This window comes from Brachionichthys hirsutus, chromosome 16 (genome assembly GCF_040956055.1).
Source record: "Brachionichthys hirsutus isolate HB-005 chromosome 16, CSIRO-AGI_Bhir_v1, whole genome shotgun sequence".
Taxonomy (NCBI): domain Eukaryota; kingdom Metazoa; phylum Chordata; class Actinopteri; order Lophiiformes; family Brachionichthyidae; genus Brachionichthys; species Brachionichthys hirsutus.
Window position 1 is genome coordinate 1,365,402 of NC_090912.1, and position 25,837 is coordinate 1,391,238.

General features: G+C 50.5%; 1 protein-coding gene across 1 annotated transcript; it reads right to left on the reverse strand.

The window, feature by feature from the left end:
* Nucleotides 1-7,841: 7,841 nt before the first annotated feature.
* spop (speckle type BTB/POZ protein) lies at nucleotides 7,842-23,956 on the reverse strand. The gene is given in 10 exon segments (XM_068749730.1): nucleotides 7,842-7,903; nucleotides 10,286-10,317; nucleotides 10,319-10,425; nucleotides 15,810-15,836; nucleotides 18,174-18,300; nucleotides 18,859-18,868; nucleotides 23,449-23,552; nucleotides 23,554-23,598; nucleotides 23,858-23,877; nucleotides 23,879-23,956. Coding segments are annotated over 10 exon segments (612 nt in total).
* Between the last annotated feature and the right edge of the window lie 1,881 nt (nucleotides 23,957-25,837).

Sequence of the window (25,837 nt, forward strand, 5' to 3'; positions counted from 1 at the left end):
CAGGCCAGGAGGGAACATTCTAATAAACAGACGAAGAAGACACACAAATACACACACACACACGCACCCTTCAGAAAGATTACACCGGGGACGAGAACAAAATAAACGCGAACTCTCAACCCACCACACGTGGCTGTAGATAACCGCCATGGCAACACACCGGGATTGTTAAACGTGCACACACACACACACACACACCTCATGCACCTCCGCTGTGCAGCGCTCAATCATTCTCGCTTCATTAAAGCCAGATCTCATCCACGATCGGTTTACAACCACACAAGTCGTTTGAACCGCCGGGGAAATACAATTCCACTCCGTTTCGGGGTGATCTCAATGTGTGAGCTCATCTCTGCCATGCCGGTCTGCGGTTAAACGCCGGCCCCCACCCCACCGCACCGCAATATTGCACCGACACGTTCACCGGACGGACCGGAGCGCACAAAGCAATTAGCAGCTCATAGCTGCGTGCGTAATTGTGTCCAAGCGCGCCTATTGATGACTCAACTCCTTTGACGGACTCTGCAATTTCCGCATATCGTTATCACCATCATCATCATCATCATCAGTTCATCACAGGTCAGTTCCGTTCTGTCAGAATGAAGCGTAGAAACGTCTCCGGCATGGAATCGCGCGGTCGTCACGGTAAACGGCTTCATGAGATTTAACTCACTCGGACACGGAGGAGAAACAACCGCAAGAGAAAGACAAATGGAACGCAGGGAAGACGCATCTCTCCACGCCGCCGCCGTCTGAGGCCATCCATCCTCCGCTCGCTATCTGTCTGGCCCGGTCCCACCTGGGTGACACCCGATCGCTCTTCATCCCTCCATCCATTCATCGTGCCCGTCACTTCATCCTTCCATTCGTCTGCCCCGAGGCCCGAGCGCACCTCGCCTGTCAGGGATGATTACCATCTGCGTGGATTACTCGGAATGTCATGAGGGATGTACGGTCAAAAATGCGTCCTCACTAAAGGTCACGGAAGGTCAAGGCGGCTCGACGTCTGAAGCCTAGTTTAGAGAGGGGTCGAACAAATGGAGGCGCTGAAGTTATCTCTTATCTGCATCGCATTAGGAAATGTTTTCTCAACACCAATGATGAAAAGTATTTAAGTAGGATTTATAGTAAGTCGACGCCGACTGACCCGGACAACCCAAAAGCTGTTATTGTTGTTGTTGTCGCGGTGTAATTATTAGTCATAAATGATTAAATATGAATATTTGTAACATAATCCTCAGAATAACATGAAATCTGAAGGGAATTCTGAAAACCTTTTTTTAAGCTGCAGTTGTGACAGAGAGAGAGAGAAAAGAAAAGCTCTGATAAACCCGATTTGTCCAGAAGCGAAGGAGCCGCTGGACGAGGTCAGCAGCTATCTGGTGAACACGGTGGAGCATTTAGCAGCCAGAGAGTCCGATATTGCCCGCAGGATTCAGCAGACTGGAACAAAGTCTGAGTGGAGGTTACAGGAATAATATTCTTCGGCTGTAAACAACACAAATTAATGCTAATACTGCTTCCCTTGATGTGCAAATCGGATCTTTAAGAGATAATGAAGAGCTATTACATTTAACTTGTCAAATGTAATTTAATCTACGTTAAAAAAAAAAGAGATTTTGCTTCAAAACATCACTTTATGGTCCCCCCCCCCCCCCACTCCATAAAGGGAGGAGTGAATAATGGGGGGAGTTGAGGCGGACGTACAAGAAGACGAGGCAGGAGGGAGGAGGGACAGACTCTAATAGCATGCATAACAACAGAGTACACCTCTCCACATGCATCACTCCACCACACCCCCCCCCCCACCCCCCCAGCACCCCCCCAGCACAGACACACACATCACACACACACACCTCAGATTGCAGCTCGTTTGGAAAAGGTCAACCTGCAGGCGGGACCTGAGACGCGTCCTATCAGGAACATTGGGAGCAGCCCCGCCCACCTTCACCGCTGTAGAAACACCGTAACGCACCGTAGAAAACGGGAGGCTGCATCGCGTGTTCGTTACTGTCGTGTTTAGTGTTCGCTTCCGCGTCTCAAACATTTACAGGTTAAAAAAAAAAGAGTTTCATCAAAATTGTCCGAATACTTTGAGATACCTCGCAGACAAACAAACGAAAAATGTGCTGATCCAAATCTCCCTGGTCTGTGGTCTGCCGTGGAGCGCCGGAATCAGAGCTAATGGTCTCTGGGACAATAGCAGAATGTCCCCGGTGATTCCCGGCCAGGACTTGCCGTTAGACGGCTCAGGGACGAGCTTCCTTAAAGCCCGCCGGGCTTCAACTTTGGTCAACACGGAGAAATCCCTTTTAATACACGGTCCAAGAGAAAGTCCCGGCGTCCTCTGAAGTCATTAAAAGCTATCTGTTCTCTAAGCGAGGCCACGGAGGCGGCCCCGCGACCACGCGGCAGGACGGGAGCTGCTGTGATCAGGCGAGGTGAGCGGCGCCGGCTCCGGGAGCTGATCTTTGATCACGGCAGGATTAAAGCAGAAACTGGAAAGTGTCTCTCGCACTGATCCGGTGGGCAGGTTGGAAGAGGCGGAGCTTTCATGTCCCGGCAAGGATGAAACGAGAAGCAGACAGATTGGAAAACGTTTGTGTTTAATCGGTTTAAAGGTCATATAAAACGTAACGTCGTAACAGGAAACAGGAAGCCGAGGGATTAAAGCCCGCCTCCCATGGTGGATTTTTCCCTCTCGAATCGCAGAAGCAACGACTTTATCAGCGGAACCGAAGTGAACGTGCGTTCCGTTCCGTTCCTTTCCGTGTCGGGCTGCGCTCCCGAACTTTGTGTTCGTTCAGCGATTTCTTCCATCATTGATTAAGAGTTTACGATTTGGTTTCTGCAAGCAAAGCGGTTCACGCATCATGGCGTCGTGGCGTCGCCCCCACATCCACAGTCCCATCAGCAGGAATCTGTCCCGATTCTAGGAATAGACGAGGGAACGGGGTTCAATCCCGACGGATCTGATCCAGCCCGTGCACTGTGTGTCCGGTTTAAGGCGCTGGATTAGAGCGAACACTGACATGTGTTCAGATTTCATCAGCAACAATGGGAACGATTGGATTTCACTTCCCGGTTGGCTGATCCTCGTTTATCTTGGAGATCAGCCTGAGGCTTTAAACGCGGTACGAATCTGCCCAGCAGGCTCGAGCCGCAGCGTTCCCCCATCCTGCATGAAGGATGCATGGAATATTCCAAGCTTTGAGACTCTCTATCCATAAAAACCCAGCTTCAGTTCTTTGAAACATCCCCGCCTGCAGGAAGAAGAGAGAAAGCGAGGTCCGAGCCTCGAGACTGAAGGAGAAAGAGGGCGAAACCAGAAGACATGTCTGAGGAGGCGGGCTTGAGTCAGCACGTCGCTGGAGAGTTTGGGACGGCGTGGCTCCATCTGTGTGGAGCGCGGCTCCGAGGCACCCGGGGTCTCTCACACCAGCTGGCAGGGCTGATATTTACGTTAGATTTTTATATTCTGCACCCCAAAAGGTCGTTTGGAGAAAAATAACATCACGCAAAATGAAAGGCGACGTTCATGGATCAGGCGCGTGGGCGTGCGACATCGTCTCGTTTCCAGGATACGGTCGAGCAAATCAGAACGGCTGACGACCACCAATCAGAAACATTCGCTCCCGTTTCCGACCTTATCATTTCGCCATCAAAGATAACGACATGAGAAATGATTGCACTCTTAAAACCGACGGCACGTCTGGAGACATTTTCCTATTTGGATTCCCTGCGGTCGCGTGAATTTAGAGCTTCATCGGGCCGGAAAAGTCAAAAATAATTTTAGACTTAATGGCGTAATTAATTGCTGGCGAGTGGAACTCGTGGTCGTCGTTTTCCACCAGCAGCGCCCGCGGCCGTCTTTCCGCCCCGACGGCCTCGGGGGGGCCGCGCTGCACTATCACGCACCGCTGTGTGGCCTTTAATGACATTTTTCATGTTGTATTATGGGTAAATAAACAGCGTGTGTGTGTGTGTGTGTGAGCTCCAGACCTCCAGCCGACCTCTGACCCCCAGTCCACTGCGAAGGAAGTGAACCCCCCGCTTACAGGGGGGAGGAAAGGGCAGGAGGGGGGGGGGGGGGGCACACCAGCAGCGACAGAAATAAAGATGAACAGAAAAAGCAGGGAGGATAGGGAGACTAATGAAAGTCTGCAGAGAGGAGGAGGAGGAGGAGGGAGGAGAGGACCGGCGATGGGAAGCAGATTAAAGAGGCCGAACTGTGATGATTGTTCAGCAGACAAAGAAACGCACAAATAAAAGTTCTCTTTACATCATTTACTTACATAAAAAGTTTAAAGATTCACGTTGGGCTAAAAATCAAAGTGCATGCAGAGAGTTTGGGCGACTTTCCTCTCCTTCCTGGGGAGGATAAAAAAGGAGGCTCCGGTAGGACTCCTGGTGTCTTGTCTAAATGACTTGTGGAAAGATGCTGGGGGAGAGTTATTGGTTTCTCTCCATCGTCTGTTTTCTAAATAGATTTTTGTCGTTGCCGCCGTCCATCGCGTCCGCAGGAGGAGTGTTGATAACGCTTTGGAGTCTCCTGCGGCCAATTTGGCTGCCGCCACGGCAACGCCGTCGCAAATGAAACTGTCACAACGGCCATAACTGCAATTAATGACTGGGATTAGAGGAAGAAATCTGCATTACGGAACACCTTTAGGCTCACGTGAGGAGGGGAGGGGAGGGGAGGGGAGGGAGACGGGGGCCTATGCAGCGACAGACCGGGAGGAGGAGGAGAGGCGCCGAGGATGGAACAGAGGGATGGAGAGCATTCAGAAAGCAGAGGCGATTTGTTTTTGTTTCAAACCGACGTTCTAATGCCGGATCAATCACCTCTCCGTGGACGTAGATGGCGGCCGTTGATGCTAATAGCCCGCGTCTTACCCAAACAGGCTGCCTGCCACATGATTAGCATCAGCAGCCGCAAAACGCTCTGATCTGGGGACTCGATTTCATTTTCCTCGGGAGACTAAAATTGCTTCCGCTGAAATTTAATGACTTTGTTTGACAAAAAAAGTGTGTGTGTGTGTGTGTGTGTGGGGGGGGGGGGGGGGGGGGGATAGTTACGGAGACAAGTGATCTCAGCGCGGATTTTTAACTCACTAGTTGATGAAGTCCACGGCCCGGGTCTTGAGCTGGTCGGCGTCGTGCAGGTCGGAGAGGACCAGGATGTCCGCCGCGTTGGCCGCGCTGAGGCTCGAGCACAGGGCGTCCTCGCACGTCACCTTCAGGCTCTCCAGGGCGTACTGCCGAGGGAGGGGGGAAACGGCAGGTTAGCGCAATGACTGTCGTCGTACGGTGTAAGGAAAGCGAGATGTATAATCACTCCACGGCGGCGGCGCACGAAGGAAAAACCATGAATAAGAGAAGCAGAAGTGACATTTATCCGGCGATGATGAGAAACGGGATCACCGGAGAGGTAAGGACAAAAATACTCGCAGTGGCTTTCTAGGAATTGTCTCTCTGTTCGGTAACACTGGTGATGTAACATCCACAGGCATTAAACAGGCCTTCCCCCGGGACGGCTAAGAGACGCCTCACACACGCATGGGGGGGGGGGGGGAAGCTAAAATGTTCTCTCTGTTGAGTAGAGACGAAACGCCAATCTGGAACAGCAACCGATTCGTCGCCCGGATCCAAACGTTCCACAAACGTCGTGCTAGCGCTGGAGGAAGAGCCGGGGGATCGCAGAGGCTCTTTGGCCTCATCCGTCGGGACGCCTGAAGCCCCTACTCAACCGTGTTGTCGGCGGACCGACAGCCCGAGAGCTCGCCGGTGTGTGATTGGCTGAAACACGTTGGATCAAACCCGCTGTGAGCCGCTGAAAGTTGACTAAACACAGCCTGCGTAGATGAAGCGCATCATCTCTTTGAAGACATCTGGGCTCACGTCATTTATCTCCACGCAGTTCTGGACGGGGGAGGAGAGGATGAGAGACTGGGAATGCACGTGGGGCTTAACCGATGAAAAAGGTAATCCTTCGTAACCACGGCGGCAAAGCGTTTGTTATTTCCTGTGAATATATACCTAAATGGACCCCCCCCCCCCCCCCCCTTCTCCGTTTCCAGCTCACGCAGAGGGACAGCCAGCCGTGCAGTGAAGCAAAACAAGCTGCAAATGCCAAACAGGAAGGGGGGGGGGGGACTTCCTTCTGAACAGTCTGGACACGTTTCAGCTAAACTACGTTCTGGTGCATTTATTAAATTCTTTTTCAGCCGATTCCTGGAAATGAATCCTCGCCGTTCATTCCATGGCGGCGCCCGCAGCCAGCAAGGGCAGGCTTTGTCGCTCGGCGGCGAGGAGAAGGCAACCTGAACCTTTCCCCGGCAGCGGCGAGAGAAAAGAACAAAGCAGTAAACCAATTACAAGGCGCTTCATCGTCACCATGGTGACCAGCGGCGTTTCAGCAGGGTCAGGCCGGGCGTAACGACGGCTTGGTGCATTTGGAGTCAACTCCAACGCCGTGCACAGATCAACACGTGTGCAGCTCAGAGTCTGCACGCCTGTTTCTCCTCTTCAGAGCGCTGAAGAAGAGCGTTCACCCGTCTATCTGCTTTCTCTCAGTGGTGCGGGGGGGGGGGGGGGGGCGTGGCTCGCCATCACTCCCTCTGCTTGATGAAGGCGCCCACTTAAGCAGCAATTAGGATGCACTTCCTGGCTCTGTGCTTTGTCATTACCCCGTCCGGGCTGCGCCGCCATCAATATTCCGCGGACAAGACGGCTAAATCACAGAGGTTTCAATCTCGCCGCCGCCTCCTATTGGATGACACTAACAGACTGTGGCGCACGCAAGTAGACGCACACGTGATTTACACGATTACATAGTAATAAATGTACGAGAGAATAAAAAGCAGGTTTTCTATGAATCTATTAAATATTAACTCGTTTCTGAGCTTCATTTAAGGGAATTACAGAAAGTTCTTAGCATTAAACTCAAAGCATTTAACAAATGGAAATCAGCATAATTAAATCTGAACATGGTCGGGGAGAGAAAATATATTCTTTATTCTCGTTTGGCTTTTATTTTTAACCGTTCCCTATAAAAGGGAATTGATCCGCCGCACGGAGACGATTATCGACCAAAAAACTTGAATGAGGAAGAAAGAAAAGACGCTTGGTTGATTGGTCGGTTCCAGAGGGAGAGCGGTCCATTGGTCAGCAGGTGATTGTAGCATGTCTCGTCTTCAGGGTCCTTCACGAGCAAAGACGGGGAGACGATCCACACGTTTGGAAAATCGATGCTGTCAAAAGGCGAAAACCCGAGCGACGAGTCCAAATGTCAAAAGTCCAAAGATTAAAATCCTGAAGCTGTGGTGATATGGGGTGGGGGGGTCACATCTGTGAAGCCTCCGTTACTGCTGGGGGGCACAAGGAACATATGGCGCCATCCAGGCGCCATCTTTTCCAGGGACTTCATTGCTTATTCCGGGAAGACAATGCTGAGCCGGGCACCAGACGGTTCTGCTTGCAGTCCAGAACCCCCCCCCCCCCCCCTATTTAAAATGTGTTCTGCATTATGAGGAGCTAAACGAGCCTCGGGCTGTCGAGCAACTCAAGTCGTATATCAAGCCGAATTCCTCTTTCTCAACTCCAACAATTAATCTCCTCCCGTCTCAGAAGCTGCCCGAGAGAAGACGACGCGTCGCAGAAGGTCAGGAGACATCAAAGTTTATCAGAAACGAACAGCGTGGATCATTGTTTACGCTGCGATCGTCTGCATTTAGGCTGGACGGTGCTTCCAGTGACACACTTTAAGACACCGGGTAAAGACGGCGTGCGAGACGGCGTGCAGGTCGTTCAGACGGGCGCTCCTCTTGACGCCGCAGAGATCAGAACATTTGACTCTCTTCCATCTCGTGCTCAAACATGGCACCGAACACCGGCGAACGAGCTGCGAGACAGAGACAGAGGTGGGGGGGGGGGGGGGGGGGGGTTGTTACTACGTGTAACGCCGACGGGGCCGGAGGAGCGCGAGACGGATGATTGGCAGCCGGGGCAGCGGTGAGGAGCGCTGTGCAGAGAAAGTCGACTCGAACGCCGCCCCGCTGACAGGCGTGTGACGGGCTGCGGTCGGCGGGAAGTGAATGCTGATTGGCCGACTCGACCGGCGCCTATTTAATGCATTATGCTTTGATCAAGGTCCGTCTCAGATGCATGTTTACAGGCGGCTTATTCGATTTGTTTTTGACCGCACAGACATCAAACAGATATGAAGTTAAGGGCAGCACGGTGGCGCAGCGGTAAGCGCTGTTGCCACAGGTTGAAGGTCACATGTTCGACTCGGACTTGCTGCTTTTCTGTGAGGAGTTTGCAGCCGTTGACTGCTGGGATAGGCTCCGGCACGACCCAGTAACGGACAAAGAGGGCCGGAAGATGAACGAATGAAATATAAAGTGAAGAGGTCAGAAGGTCAAGAAGAATCAGTCGTTGAAATAAAAACGTTCAAATGAGCCAAGAAGCGATTTTCACTCACTATTTAAGTTCACATTTATTCCGTCTATTGCTGCAAAAGGACAACAACAAATCCTCCGCCGGCAAGGACGCCTCACGCATTTAAAAAAACAATGTGGGGTCAACTGGAGGCCTGCTCGTTGTGTCCCCGAGTCCCTCAAAGCACAAAGATTAGAACGAAACCGGTATCTCTTAATCTGCCTAATTAGCCAGTGATTAAAGTTTTAGCAAATGCTTAACACATTATTAAGTCCCCGTCAAAGTCAGACGAGTTGAAGAGCTTAATAATCACGGTGATCAAGCGCAGAGGTGGCAAAACCCACTCAGCAAGAGTCATTCTGGAGTACAAGTACATGCAGTAATCACAGTGACAGTAAAAAGCTATTGATGATGGAGGCTGTTGCAATCAACACGCCGAAACCCGCCCGGTCTCAAAGCATCCAAATAAAGTGGAGCTACATTCGTGGTTCTTTGTGGGCTGGTTCAAAGTTAAAGGGAAGTTAAAGGGCGACCATAAACCGAGGACGGGGTTTCAGCTCGCCTGCTGCGGACGTTGGCGTCACACTTCGTCACACGACAACTGTAAGGGTAAAGATTATTCATCGCTAATTAACTGTGAAAATGATTGACGAGGTGCGAAGGTGCAGACAGGCCGGCAGACGTTTCAGGAAAGGAGGAAAAAGAAAAGCGGAAATCATGTGGTTCAGTTTCTCGGGTTTTAGTTCCACCGAAGGGGACGAGAGAGGGAAGGACAGAAAGAGAGAGGGGCGTCGCCATGCTTTCAGGTGATCATAAAGATCGATCAATTGCTTTGTTCGCGATGATTTCATGTTCAGTGGCGCCGAGGCGTTTTCCACAAAACTCTCCGGGCATTGCTCTCAACACAGAAAGGCCATGTTGGTAATGGTGGGATTTGAACCCATGACCTTCTTGCTGTGAGGCAACAGCACTAACCACTATGCCACCACGGCGGCAAAAGATTCCACTGATTTAAAACGCAGCGCATCACACCGGAACCAGGAGGGGCGGGGTTCACATCCAGGCAGGTGGAGGAAGTCATTTGTCTGGGTGGAACGCGAGCGGGTCGAGACCGTGAGGCGAGAAGTCGCCGGCGCCGAAGACGAGTCGGATCGGCAAGTGAACTGTCAGGTGTGTGTCCCCCCCCCCACTGGGACGGAACCACGGCGCGTCTGTCTGGTGCAGCTCAACACTGGTGAGCTCATACTGCAGCAACAAAAGGAAGGGAAGGGGCGGGAGAGAGAGAGGGGGGGGGGCAGCGAAAGAGAAAGGAGGGAGAAGATAGAAGCAGAAAGACAAAGAGCCATGGGAGGACACAAACAGAAAGAGAGAGAACCAATTTGAGTTGCTCTCCTTCCTTCATTTGATCCCTCTCTGTCCATCTCCACGGCGATTAACGGCGGCGAGAGTCGTCACGGGAAACGGCCGAGGAGGAGGAGGGACGTCACCTGGACCGAGTAGAGCGGAGAGGGAGGAATAGAGAGGGGGGGGGGGGACCCCAAACCGCAGCAGCACATGATTAAAATGGCTCCTCGCACACACATTTAAACAAATCCAATAATGAGCCGCCGGTTTGCCCCCGCAGAGGCGCACAGTTCAGCTTCCTCTAACGTCTAATCTGGAGCCGCCCGCCATCAAAGCGCCGCCATCTGCACGGAGACGGTCCCGGGTGTTTGAACCCATCAGGGCGTGGTCAACGGGACGTCGAGGAAGAGCTGGAGCAACGCAAGGGAAAAGATCCGAGATGAGCCAAAGGAATACCAGCATTCCCTCTCTCTCTGCTCCCCCCCCCGGCTTTCCCAACCTGACAGGATGTCTTTATCCGCCTGGAACTCCGACGCTAAAGTCGCTGTAGCTAAAGCTAAGGCTCTCCCACAGATCGCCCACCTCCTCAGCCAATCGGCTTCCAGGAACCGTCACCACGCCGATGGCGTTCTGGCCACACTCACCGAAGAAACACATGAACGAGCAACCTGAGCCACGATTCACATTTTACACTCCGGCTGGCAGAGAGGCAAACGGACGTCCCGACATATTCATAGACGGCGTGACGGATCGGCCAATCAAAGGGGCCGTGGTCGATTTAAAGGGATCTGTAATCAATACGTCTCAAAAGGAAGGCTGCTCCGACACAACCGACACTTCCTTCGTTATTCTGAGCGGCTGTGCTCGAAACAAGCCGGGAAATCGGCATTAAAGTCCAATAGTGTACAGTGCGTGTGTGTGTGTGTGTGTGCGCGTGAGTCTGTGTGTGTGACTCAAGGTCCACAAACACAAACGACACTTCACGGCAGCCTGTTGGAAACTTAGAAGCAACTCCGAGAAACATTCAGAACATTTGACTGTCCAGTCGGAGAAAACGCAAGCTCAGCAGTAAAAGAAATGGACTTGAGGGTTGTGATCTTTGTTCCTTGTTTTCGCTGCTGTCGGCGCCCAGAAACATTCCGTGTACTGTATTTAAGGAAAATGCTGAGACGCCCCGAGAGGTGACCTCGCTGTTCAAGCGTCAGCGGAGGCCGACGGGAAAAAAAAACATTAAATACGGCCAAACATCCGTCCTCGGGCAACCGTCGGTCTGTTTGTCCCTCCAACGATTCAACTCGCACAAAAGGAGTCCTAGAAAAGGAGGAGAAGCATGTGCGGCAAGCAGGAAATCGAATGTCAAGAAGCCTTGTTTGCTCCTGATGGAGGTTTCAGGGTTAGCCTGAAGGGGACGGAACGACTGAGAGGAGGCGGCAGATGGAGAGAGAGGAAAATAGGAGAGCAAGAAAATGGAGGGAAGGCAGGGATGATAAAAGAGTGATAAAGTGGCAGACGAACGGACAGAGGAAAGGCCATCTCACCCAAGCAGGGGAGGAGGGTGAGGGTGGAGATGGTCTCCTACGCTCCCTCTGCAGAGAGGAGGAGATGCGACTCCTGGAAAGAGGAGGATCTGAACTATTCCTGTGTGTGCGTTTGCATTAATGACTCTCCAGCGGGGGACGCAGGTCTGACTCACACACACATTCATAAAAGCACAGCGGCTGAAAGAAAGGAAGAGAGAGGAGAGAGGGAGGAAAGCGCCACAGATGGAGACAGCTGGTCAAAGAGGAGGAGTTCAGAGAGCTCAAGCTGGAGTGAAAACGGGCTTCAGGAGAGGAGGGTGGCGAGTCCGAGTCCACAGCGGAGAAACAAACGAGTGCTGAAGGGAAGCCAGCGAGCTCGGTCCGCGTGTTCCGGTAGAAACAGCCCTAATTACTGGCTAACTTGACCGATTGTTCCAGTGTTTAACCAGGCAGAAACCAGGCAGGAACCAGGCAGGAACCAGGCAGGAACCAGGCAGGAACGACACCGCAGCACCTGCCGATTCAGGCACGCTGGCTGCTCCGACAGCCTTCACGCCTTTCGGCTGTCATCCCGAGTCTCCGTCAACGTCCTCTTTCTCCTTGCATCCTCCTCCTCCTCCTCCTCCTCTTCCTCCTCTTCCTCTGGATGGGGGATGATGCCGGTTCAGCCACGACAGTGTCTGAAGCGCCAGCCGCCAACAAACTTCCAATTTGCAGATATGATTTATCGACGGCGCGGTAAATACCGCTGAAACAGAGATTTAAGCTTCACGGTTCCTCGTACGCGAAACCCCAAATGGACCTCAAGGTACCAGAATTTGTCATTTATTGATCCAGTACGAATGCATTTGAAGGATTAGCAGATATTTGGATACTTGGCTGATGGATCCAGTCGTGGCGGAGATTAGCTCATAGATGCAGAAACACGTCGGTGTAGCATGTGCTAATTAGCATGATGCACAGCCTTGATAATGACCTCAGGTGACCTCCAGAGTATGAAATGACGAGACTTCAAGGTTGTTGGATAATGATCATCTTGGCTATAAATAGCTTTAAACGCCATTGCAGGATGAATTCGGTCTCGTGTTCTTCCCACTTGCGTCCGACGATAACGATCAGGATGATGGAGATGCCGACGCCGGCGTTCTGTACACAACCGCAGGTAAAGAACAACAGTAATGAAGAATCATCGCCGTGATCTCGCCGCACTCGGTTGTTTTGGTAATTAAGTTCCAGAGATAAGTACTTTACGAAGCGCTCGCCTCCCAGTTAGGTCCTCGCACAAGATGGATTTGTCATAAGCGCCTTCTCGAACCTCCAGGCAGCGTAGAGTTAATATCGAGCTTCGGTAGCCAGATGATTTATTCATAATGCGTCCAAAGACAGTGTTTTTTCTTCTTGCCCGTTTACGTGTTTGTTTATGGATTTACGGCGGGTCGCCATGCGTGAAATAGTTTTGAAAAAGAAAAAAGAAAAAAACTTAATCGAATGAAATTTATTAGGTTACGGGACGCTTGTTCGTTTACGTCTGGGTGCCGTTGCTGTACATCTTTACACACACACACACACACACGCATGGTTTCAAAAAGGAAATGTTTTTCCTTTTCTTTCTCAATTCATAAGAGCAGATTTTCATTCTTGTGGGAATTTGAACCTGCATTTAATGACCTGGACTGACAGCAGAAAGGCGCTTCAGGTATCTCTCTCTGTCTGCCAGCTCGGCGCCGTCGTCTCGACGCGTCACTCCCACATGTCGTTTTCTTCCAAACCCCCCTTTTTGACACATTTCCATTTCCGTCGACAGCCAGCGCTGACAGTCGAACAACTTTACGGCTTTCTAGCCGGATAATTAGATCAGAGAATGGAGGAGGGCTGCAATTAAATCCACAGAAAACCAATAATTAGTGCACGTATTAATAAAGAGTAACGGGGAAATGCAGACCTGCTCGATTGCGACTTGTGCCATGTCGATATCACACGATCACATCAGGTGATGAGTTTTTAAATTTACAGTCGAATTGAAAATATTTTGGCATTCCTCTGAGTAAAAACAAAAGGAAAGAAATGGATGGAATGGGGAGGAGAAATATTTCAACTCCAAAAATGGAAGGTTTAGGGATTGTACAGTAATGAAATTGAAGCAGCCGCTACTTTTCATTAGCATTAGCTCCACGTTGCTAACGACAGAAACAACATGAACGTCATTATATCTGGCTTTCAAATTAAAAGTCATATTAACCTGCTTGAAATGGACCAAACAAACACATGGACATACAATAAGAGAATTAAAAAAACATCAATGCAAAGACGGGATATTTAAGTTCGGAGACGGTCGTTAGACTCGAGCAGCAGCAAATCAAAAATTAACGCCGCACTTGCTCCGGAGGAGAATCGCCGCGCCGTCTTTTAATTAAAGGCCGCTCGTTTCATCCAAATAGCTTCCCAACGACATCCCAAGCAGCTTATTCAGCCTTTGTGGCGTTAATGACGCCTTAACAGTAACCGCGGTAACGGCACCCTGTTTGGCCGGGGCTTTTCTTCTCAACACAAAAAGTTGAATTAAACAATAAAGCCAGAACACGGACCAACACAAAGCCGAAGAGGCTCCCGGGGAAAGGCCGCCGGTGCAGCCGACAGTTAAGATGACCCGCTGGAATGACACACACACACAATTTAAACTCACGTCTGCTTCAACCAATCCGGCGACTCAGACCGTTGACACAACCTCTGAATATTTCATGCATGATTTGAAGTCGGCCTGCTGAAGGAGCACGTGGCTCTCGCCCCATTTCCCAGCTGAGTGTGTTGTGCTTAGCCAACCTTGGTCTCACACACACACACACACACACACACACACACACACACACACACACACACACACACACACACACACACACACACACACACACACACACACACACACACACACACACACACACACACACACACACACACACACACACACACACGCACACACACTCTACTGGCAGCAAGCATGTGCCTCCGCATGCCGTCTGCGAGCAGCAGCCATCCGGGTCTCTTTTTTAAGTACTGTTGTTTTCTCTGCTGAAAGATCACAGACGCTGAAGTGATCGCTTCCAGGCTGCAGACCCGATCTTCAGCGCTTGAAGGAAATGTTTGGACAAAAAACAAACGAATACACAACAGAGTAAAAAAAAAAAAAAACTTGCTTATTTGTTTCATTTCCATCATCTTCACTTGGAAGGGATATCAAAGACATGTTGCACAGGCAGCACGGATTAAAGGATGAGATCTGCGTCTCACTGCAGAGGCAGGCACTCATTCATTCTCCTCCTCATCCCGTTTCTCCTGCAACCAGCAAGCCAAATCTCTCCCTGCGACTCCTCCAACCTCTACCTGTCTCCTGCACCAGTCGTGTGTGTGTGTGCGTGTGTGTGCACGGGGTGCAGGGAGAAGGCAGCTGGAGCATCTGCAGTCGTCTCCTCTGACAGCAGCACAGCATATGGCGGAGCCCTGTGAAGGATGGGTGCCGTCACCCAACAAAGTGCTTACCCGCCGACAGGAGCGGCGCACGGCACCGACACCGTGAGGAAGAGGAGGAGCAAACAGCTGAGCATCAGCACCCTGCTCATTTATTCTCCCACTGCCACCCCCGTCCTTCCACGGGGCAGAGGAAAGACCTCCAACCAGGTAGAGGCGGCCAAGGTGTCGGTTGAGTTGCATTTTGTGTAAACCAATGTTCAGCGTTTCCTGATGAAGTTCGTCCTTCCTGTTTTACCTGCATGCATATTCTCTCCATCAGACATCCAGGAGACTAAACAAGCGCTCCCTTCCCCCCCGTGTCACAGCAGGTGTCAATGTTTACAGCTCTGATGAGAGAAGTAAGGGAGCCTGAAGAGGACAAACAACATCAGGATGAGTGTTTACATGCTCGCATCTCCAGACTCAACCAGAACTACCTTCACGCGTGTGTGTTTGTGTTAATCATGCTTCTAAGCGCGCCGGGCCGATGCGTTTCACTCCACGCCTCTCCTTTTACCTCACTTCGCACCGAGGCACTTCATTCAGGCACAGTCGCCGTCTTTTCGTTTTCCAGCGAGGCACATCCCTCAGTCTCGCCACGCTCGGCAAAGAGAAAGAACGCACAGCCGCATCGCCAGAAATCAATCTCTGTGACGAAACGTTCAAAGAGTCACAGGAAACAGGAGTTTCCACACACAGGAGTGACTTAAAACCAAGAAAGCGCCCCCAGCCGGCGCTGCAAGACGTGGAAGACTCGCTCATTTAATTACTAACGAGCTAACGTTAGATGGCGGCTGATGACTTTTAATAGCCTCCAACATAGTTTATAATCAAACATTCAAGGTACTACGGACAAAATCAAGTCTACTGTTCGTAATTTATTCATATATTACAAGGCAACAAACACATTCCTGCTAAACAGAGGTACGTTAGTCATCCAGGACTGGAAGGCCTTTACATGAAAAAGCTTCTAGAATCGTTACCTCGTCAGAATAGGACGCTGGTTTTACAGTATTCTATCATCCACTCCTGCAGGAGAGTTTCAGCGATGCTAATTTAGGGAGGATTATTTTTAAACACATACGTTTGAAGTTATCATTTATTTAGGAAGACTAACGCTTATATCCCCGCCCCCCCCCCCCCTTGTTTGCACCTCCATCCTTAAGTGATAAGCAGAAAGGTGCACTTGCGTTTCCCTTAGTGTCCCACAGACTGAAAACAACGCATTTACAAAGCAGGCCAACAGAGAACGACTTCATTGCTTTGCTTATTAAGCGTCTGTTTAATAGAACATGTGAAAATAAGCCATTTTCTCCAGCCCGGCAGAGAAGCACCAGCCTGGGTTTGTCGGTTTCTAAGCGGGTCAGGTGACGGTTGACTCAATGGAACTCTTGGGGGGGGGGGGGGTATAATTGAATACCATTCTCTCTAGAACAAAACCAAACAGACCATCTTTTTCGTCTTGCATTGTCTATTTTCTCGCTTTGTTCTTTGCGTGCCGTGACTCGACGCCGCCCAGAGTCCACTCTTCCCTCAGTCTCCTCTCGCCGCGCCTCCGTCCTGATTTATCTCCGTCCCCTCATGCTCTCCTGCTCACAGCCGACGCAGCATCCGTAATGAGAACTGCCTCCTCATTAAATACCTGCATGTGTCTGCAGCTCGTTGGTAGCGGAGGAGGGGGAGAAAGAACGATGGAGGCAAACAGAGCGACACCGAGAGAAGAGGATTGTGTTGTTCGGCCGGATACCCTTCGCTAAATTGGAATTCCTGATGTCTCCAGAGGCGAACGAGAGGTCAGAAAGAGAGGCGGAGCCAGTGGACACCCCTTCTCCTCATAGCCTTGTCGTCTCCTTGACATTCTACAGGGAATGGGGTGGGTGGGGGGAGAATAGAAGATGGAGGGCAACGAGGGGAGGAGAGAAAGTGTGGGGTGCAGATGACAGAGGAGAGACAAGCGTGGAGCGATGTTCAAAGTGGGAGGCAGCAAGAGATGAAAGGAAAGGGAAGTGGGAGGACATTAGGTTTGAATGAAAGATAAGATGTCAAGGGGGGGGGGGGGGGGGATGAGTAAAGAGGGAGAGCGCAGGGCTCTGAAGGTGGGGAGGAGTCTTCTCAGACGCCGGACGAGACCATCTGGACAAAAGCAGAGTCGGGAAACACCGGGCTTCACTTTCACACGGAAAGAAGGAAGAAAGGAACGATGGAATTAAAAAACACCGGTTCAGCAATTTCTCACCCAAAAGAAAGAGTCCGTGACTCTGGAGCGTTGGAGATGCCGATCCTCTCATTTACTGATCTGGGGTCAGACCTATCAGGTCGTCCGGAGCGTTGCACAAAGTTCAGAAAACGGCCAAGCTCATACGTTTGATACAGTCAGACTGGATTAGAGTATTAAAACGACGAAGAAATCAGCAGAGTCGGCTAATTACCACAGCACGACAGATGATAGGAATTTACGGGGGAGGAAGTGGGCCACGGGGGACTTGAACCAACAACCCTGCCACCATCAGAGGGGTGGATGAATTCAGCGAAAGAGGACTGAAGGTAAACGAGTCCCCCTCTCATCCTCAAAATTACATCCCGATGAGACAATCCTGCAGAAACACACAAATACAGGTACCACACACACACACGCACACACACACAGAACGGCCCCTCCCACCCCTCTGTCAATAAGCCCCAGTTTGGAAACACTTTAAACAGACTTGCACGCTACAAGAAGCAGAGACTGGAAGACACGCTCTCCTCCGTACCCACAGGGTTAATTAGAATTGTTTTAAACAGCCATGCTTTTTAAACATTTATGGGTGCATGCATTGCAACTAAGGAATTAACATATCCGGAAAGTTTAACCTCTCCTCTCCTCTCCTCCCCCCCCCCCCCCCCCCTCCACGATGGGGAGGACGGTTGACCTCTGCTGCCCCCTGTGTCGAAGCGGAGAAACAACAAGGGAATTTTCCAAGAGGAGCAGCAACCGGCTTCGGATCAGAAGCCGGAGCCGCGCCGCCGCGCCGGCTGAATGTCAATCAGAGGGATGTGAACCCAGAGGCGATGTCGTACCAATAAAGACATACATTATTCACCAACAGGGACGTCCGACGAGTGGTCGCGCTGAAGAAAGACGGCAGGTGGGATCCAATCCAACACAAACAATACGTTTAGATATTTTAATAGGATTCATTATGGCTAGATCAAGTTTGAAAGGCTCATCACATGAGACTGTTTGCCTGCAATATTAAAATCCTTTCATTTGATGAATAATAACTTTGATCCGGTAATATAATCAGGTGATAATCCTGCACCGTGAATTTATTTCCTTTTGGAAGACGCCATGTTTCATCAATCACCCGAGTTCAGATTCACTCTCTTTACCTCGCAGAAAAATGTCAACTTGTCTTCGGGGAGAAGACTGTGCGTCTCGTCCAACAGGAAGTCCCGTCTTATGAACTTTTTGAAGCCCCAGTCCTTATTCTGGACAAAACGATATGCAAATAGAATGAAAAGAATGGACAAACAAGGAAAGATTAAAATAGGAAACAGAAAGTAATAAACTGCAAGCCTTTTGCACAGAAACGCATTAATATAGTACATAAATAGCACGCTAATAGCTATAGTGCGTGTTACAATGACCTAATTGGATATTAACCTGCATCTATTAATCACATTTTGGGGATTTTTGTTTGGTCATTTCAAAAGATGTTACATTTGTGTAATTGTTTGTATTGAAACATGGCTGTCTTTCATTTACGCTGCCTCTCTGGGATGGAAACGGGACACGCCTACATGGGAGGGGTTAGAGCCGAGAAGGGAACTCGCATTGGGCCTTTACAGATTGATCACGCTCGGTCTCTGAATGTGTGTGAAAAAAGAAAACGTTCTGAGACACGGTGAGGAGCGGCGACGGAACGACGGAGAAAGGCGGATCGGGTGCAGGAAGCACCGCCTGCGGGGAACATTTAACGCTTCCGAACAAAACAGAATCTCTCCATCACTCTCTAACTGAATCCAGTCAGCGCCACAAAGACCGGCGGTAAACATGAGGCAGAACCGCTGCGCCTCTTTGACCAAGAAGTGAGAAATCGCAGGGATCAAAGTGGTCCAATTATCATGTGCTTACGGAGTGCCAATTATCTCTGGCAGTGGCAGGAAAGATTCTCGGTTCCCCTGGCAAAGACATGGGAAAGGTTCTGGAGTTCTTGTGTCCCAACGGTCAAAGCTGCGGGGGTGGAAACGGAGCCGGACTGTCACCTAACAGTCGTAAATCACAGCAAATTAATTGCAGATAGAAACGAAAGCAAGGCACTAATTCAGATTCTGCCAGAAACCAGAGCTCAACTCCTTTGAGGAATTGCATCATTCCCCGTTTTGTTGATAAGGAAAATGCTTCCTCGGGCGCCGGGATTTCTGATTTCAGTATCTTTGTCCGGTGCCGTCGGGGTAGACGAGGCCCCACCACCATGATTATACGCGTTATGTACCCCGTCCTGAAAGAGTTGAATGGCATCCATTGATGCAGGGAAAAAAAAGCAACTCGGACACAAAAGAGCTGCCAGAATCCAATCTATTAGCATTTTCTCTGGCGGATATCATCATGAAAGTCCCCTCTCGGGATGCCCAAAGCGCATGATGTTAGCATGGCGTGCATGATTGTTGGGAAGGTGCAGAAACGATCCAGGAGCAAATCCAACTGGAAATATTGGAGATTCAATCACAGACATCGCCAGAAGAGGCTATATGCTAATTTGACCGCACTTGAAACGGGTAAAAGCCACGAGTCTGCAGCCTACGACGTGTGGATCCGCTCAAGAAATGTAAATGAATGAGCATTTGCGCATGAATTAAATCAGAAAGGATCCTTTCAAACCCAGCAGGGGCCACTTAGAGCGGGACGCAAGTATTAAGAGCGTCGCGAGGCGGCTGGCAGGCTGGCAGGCTGTGGTTTAGCCAGAGGGATTCTTTTGATGGAGAAACTGCCCCCCCACATACCATCGATTAAAATGCAAAAGTGCTTCAGAGTGTTAAGATGCAAGAACAACATGAAAGGAGTGAATGCTAAATTAAAAAAGGTACTTCACAAATGATCGAGGCAACTTAGTTGGGCTATTCTGTTCCAATATGCCTTCAAATGAATTGAATTATAGAATTCCTGTGGTTTTTCGGCTCTTTCCAGAAGCCTAGAAACGATGAAGACTTAAAGCGTCAACTGAAACAGGCTAGACGCTGCTCTGCTTGGTCCAGACACCTGCCGCACACCTGGCCGTGGCGGTTCTACTCTTGAGGTTTGTACCTACATCTTGACAGGACATCGTCTGACAGATCACAGCTGGAAGCACCGAGATGAAGAAGTGTCAATGCCGCCGTAAAAAGCAGGCAACAAATCCCCGGCTTGGATCCGAGGGGGCGGGCAGTCAGAGAGGGGATCGGGGGGGGGGGGGGGGGGCGGTGCAGTGTATATGCAGTTATTCCCACTGCTGCTCATGCAGGGGTCTTCCACTGTAATCCCTTGCCTCCAGAGACTGCGCACAAAGAAGCCGACAGAAATCACCATGCAAACGCACACACATGCCAACCCACAAAAATTACATATTTACACATTGCACCCCCCCCAGCATTCTACTTTATTCACTGTTCTGCCAGTGTTTTCAGAAAGAAAAGGAGATTTCTCAACCGAATCCAAGCAGGTTTGAAAGTGTTCAAATTCTGTGGCTGAGCAGACAAAAAAAATGAAATGACCACGTTGGGGGTGTTTCCATTTGGATTTCATTACTTTTTTTTGCATCACCTTCGATCCAAAGAAACCTTTGTAGAGCATGACAGGTCACATGAGTCACAGCAGACCACCGATTGGTCACTGCATCATCACTTCCTGCCACACAGCAGTGACGAAACGGACTTCCCCAGTGGCGGTATTTAAATCTGGGTGTGAGGAGGGATTGGCAGGAAAGCGAGACTGATGCCGTGAGCAGGACATCCATATTCAGTCGGAGGCCCCCGGCGGGCACCGTCGGCACACAGAACGAAAAGGTCGTTGTGTAGTTAAAAAAAAAAAAGGACGAGTCCTCTTCCTGTCTGTCACACGTTTACACATTAGCCAAATATCTGCAGCACACGCGCGCACAGATTACGCTGAAAACCCGTTCACACAAAGGGGCAATTAGCAAGTAGCATAGCCGTAAATAGGAAACCAGGAAACCCCCTGCATGCCACGCTGGGCTCACGTTGGCTGGCAGGAGACGGACGACACATTTAAACCTCGCACGGTCTTCCAGAGAAGAAAATCTCGTCTCCTTTGAAGACTGAGCTCCGTAAACTCGCGTCAGCACAAACGTGTTCATCAACATTCATTCCAGCGACAGTCAACGCCACCAGATTCCGTAAAGGCTGACCGACAGCTTCCGCTCCGTCGGGCCGCGCTGCGCTCACCCACACAGAATACCTGATCGTCTCCATCAGTTACCGAGGGCAACAGACTCAGAAGAGCTCACACCCAGAGCCTCAATCAACAGCAGCAACAACAAAAAACGTGGAAGTGCCAGCTCGGAAACACGGAAGCGTTCGGAAACAAAGCCGTTTGTAACTCGAGTCTCCGGCCAACGCGAGCGCACACACACATCTCACCCAGCCGTTCCCTACAACACAACAAAACCGCCGTCTGTAGGGGGGGCGGGGGGGTCTTAGCAAGGAGACTATTTGAATAAAAACAACAACAACATGATGCGGCAGGAGGAGGAGAACTTTCCATCTCTCCTTTCTGAGCTGTCAAAACAGGAGTCTGCAGGGGGGCAGATGTTTTCTCTGGCAAAGAAGGGAGGAACGGGGGGGGGTGCTGAGAGACAAGTTACGACTCACCCACCACCGCATTAAGCCAGGGAGAGAAATGATGCGGCCGAGGCGAGACTAAGGTAGTCGGGCGTGGAGAGGCGACGGGGGGGGGGAGTAGCGGGCTGCATGAATCTATCTCCATTTGCAAGTGTGTATCATCAGAGCGGGGGGGCTTGGTACAAGGGCTGATGGATGCAGATTTGGGGCTTCATCGGATAACGTCACAACTGCCGTTTCTGCAGGGACAGTTGCATTCTAAGCGAGCCATTTAACCGGGTTAACAAACGCGTGCGCGGTCAGCGCTATCAGACCGGCTCGGACGGGAGAGTCTGCATCATCCAGACGACACGAAAGCCAGAATTCCACCAATCAATTCAGCTCCTCGGCTGTGCAGCTCGGCGCCGTCGCCTGCACGCTTGTATTCAAAACTCAAAACGTCCCCGTCGTGTCTGATTGGACGTTCGTCGCTCGGCCTGATCACTCTCCTCTAACGCGTGACGTAAAAGTCGTCTCCACAGGGATGCTAGCAGCCCGAGCGCTGACCTGCTACGTCGACAGTCCGCAGCCACCCAGCTTTCTTAATTAAGGCACTTTGTTTTTATTTGGCTCCCTCTTTTTTTTTTTGTCCCCTCCAGGCTGGGATTAAATTGGATTCTAAATGATCCAGAACTGATAGAGCAATCTTTACTGCCATATTCTTAGACAGAGTGCTCACTAAACTGTCACAAATATGCTGGCAGTTGGGTAATTTTCCCTCCCCAGCGACAAGGCGAGCGAAGCGGAGGGCCTCGGTCTACCCAGGGGAATTGCGGGAAGATTGGAGGAGGGCATATGGCAAGAATGGGATGGGGCGTGCACCACGGAGCGCAGAAAGCCCCTTGAGATACGAAAAGAGAGGTAGAAGAAAATGAAATCCTCTTCACTTGGTGCCCCCCCCTCTATGAAGGGGCGGGTCATTTCTAGGAGCCTCATAAGGCAGGCAAATCATCGCCACCCGCAGACGGGATTAACATCCAGTGACTGGGAAACAAGAAAGTGAGCAAATGGAAGTAAATAAGAGAGGGGGCGGGGATGTCAGGTTCGTACGGGGGGGGGTTCTCAGCAGGAAAAATGATTTCCTCTTCTACACAACCTGCACCTCGGTGGGGGTTGTACACAGTCAGACTGCATACTCCTCCGATTCAAACACACTTCCGCCTCCCACCTCTCATTGCTGCCCCCCGTCTTGCCTCCACTACGCTTCCTGTACGCCGCAGGGTAACTGGCAGAGAGGGAGGCAAGCCAGAGCCTGATAACCAGGAAGCGGCCACATCTGGCCCCTCACTAATTCAATTCCACACAAGTTTGCTTTTCCTCCCCCCCATAACATTACCTAATTAAAAAAAAAAAAAAGAAGCAGGAATCTGAGGCGCATTCATTTCCAATTCATCAGCGGGGAGAGAGGCGGATGAGGACTCCTACAAAAGGTTGAGTCTTTTTTAATTAAAGTCAAAATTGCCCCACACTACTTTGAATTATATATTTACTAGGAATGAATCCGAGCAGCAGCGATTACACGAGCCCACATGGCCGTCAATACCTCGCATTATTGGACACGCTTTGGGGATTAGACACAGCCCCACATCCGGCGGTTTGAAATTGCAGCGCCCCGCAGACACAGGTGCGACAGGAGGTTTTTCATTTTCAACCTATCAAACTTTGCGATACGCCTCATGCAGTTTTACTTTTTATGAATTAACGCTTATTTCCAAAGACAAGCTCATGAAATTACAGCCTATTTTAGAATCTGGACATTCTCTGCCCGGGCCAGACTCACCCATGGCGTTGGTCTCTTCGCCCTCATCGTTGAGGATCGAAAACTTGAACTTTCCGTGGACTTCGCTCTTTGGGCAGCTGACTAAGAGCAAGTAAAGCGATAGAGTCTTTGCTCTCTTCGTCCAGACCTTTGGGGTTCACATGTAAACACCTGGAGGGACACGCACACACACACACACACCGATGACGCTCGACTTCATGTCGATATGCAATACCATTCAATTCATAAAGCCCATCAGGCCATTAATAAAGATGAACGGTTTCCTGATTTGAGCTGGGAGCCAACGTTTTGCTCATGGCTGGTGGGTAGTCAATACACTTGATTATGGAACGTGTGCTTTCTGTAACACTGGAACTGACCTGTAGGTCAGGGTAGTGACCTACCCTGACCTACAGGGAGCTTTGCTCACCATTTGAGTTTGTCCATCGGCTCCCGAGGAGAAAGCGGAGCTTTTGACGACTTCTCCCATCTCTTCCCGACAGAAGCTGAAGCTGTTGATCGTCCACATGTAGGAGAACTTCAGCACTTCTGATCTGCGGCGGAAACGACACGGGAAGGGCCGAAGTCAGAGCCTGTTATTTATATATTTATCTATTATCTACGGCCAAGTGATGTTTGTTCAGCCCGGACTTCAAAACCCGCCTTTCATCTCGATAAATACAGACAGCAAACGGCGGCGAGGAAGAAAGGATATTGAAAGGGGGGGGGGGGGCACTTTTGCAAAGACATCGAGATGAGGAGAAAACAGACACCTGCCGCACACGTTGTGTAACAGGAAAGTTAAGCCTGAAACAAACACACAAGCAGACACGACCTTTGAAACACGGAAAACAGAAACCGGAACACAAAAGCTGGTAGAATACAAATACGGCAAATCGAATATCAAGCTTGAGTGATTATCGATGACCAGTATATCTATAGTAACCTTCCACGTGACCAGCAAACCGAGCTCGCCGTATGAATGGGAGGAGCTTGTAGCCGTCTTTGGATTTCATTTTAGGTGTAATATTGAATGGTCTCAGGCGAGGATCAGTTCTTATGCGTTTCTTCCCACCCGAGTGCAACACCAGCCTTCGGCCAGCGGCCCACCAGACATGTCTCCTTGGGAAGGAGCGCCGGACACTCCGGACGCCGTCGACCTCGACGGAGCAGAGATGCAGGACGGCAGAGCTGCTTCCAGCCCAGCAGGACATCCAGACTCCGAGATAACGCTGCATGCACCCTGCACGGACACGGAAGCACCGCCGGTGAAAGAAGTCACGCACATCTAGCCGAACGGCGCGACTGCTCGGAGCGCCGGCGGCAATTGAAAGGTCGGTCTAATTGAGCGTCATGTCCACGCAGGTAGGAAGTCGAGTTTCCAGCCAGGGCGAGCCCATCCAGAGTAAAGAGCAAGACTTTCATCTCTCCGCAAACACTCATGCAAGGGTCGCACGGTACTTTCACAAAGCCAGTGTGACAAAAGAAAGGTCATCGCCGTTGTGGGTGAGAGCCACCATTCGGATTTGTTGAAACGCTGTGAGGGAGATTTGAACTGCAACGGCCGGATCACCTCAGACTCTTCACCGGTAGCAAGGGGGAATCGCCTTTGTTAGTTTTATCTCATTTGTGTCCCTTCGCTTCGCCAGCGGTCCCGGGGGGGGTTGGAAATCGTGCTGAAGAAAAATTAAAAAGGGACCACGAGACAGTTTGGCTTTAAAACTTCAATTCTAATTCATTCCCGAGTCATCTTAAAGGGCCAAGGAACTGGCTTTCCTCACTCAACCTGCACGCCTGCCCCCACCCACCCCGGATCCTCCTGCCAAAGAAACGCTCCCACTCTGCTGCTGCTTAATTAGTGGCTGATTGAAAGAGAAGTTCAGGAACTGAGAAAAGTCTCCACAAAGTGAGGATCCGGCCGAGAACGAGGAGCAAGGAATGAGACCTCTGTCTCCGCGAGTGGATCGGAGACAAACCTCGACAGCGCCGGGCCCAGACACGGCTTAATTAACGCCACGAGATAACGTATGGATTTGACCTTCCTCAATCCAGCTCCCCCCCCCCTTTTTTTCCTGCTTTAGTTCTATTTGTATCTGATTGAAAACGCTAGTGGCATTTCCACTCACTTTTGAGAACTTGGGCTGCGCCAATTTTCAATTTAAGTTACTGGGACTTCCTGTAATTAGTTCTACGAGTGAGGGCATGTATGTGCACGGATTGACACGCGTGTTCCTCACCATCGCCTGCCGTCCTTCAAGGCTGCGTCTCACAAGCACGCCTGAAGCAGAACGTACCAAGAGACATCCTTGTCAGAATCAGAATCAGAAGTAGTTTATTGCCATTGTCAATGAGGGTTCACTGACTAGGAATGTTTCTCGGTGAAGTCGTGCTACATGTAACAGTAATGACA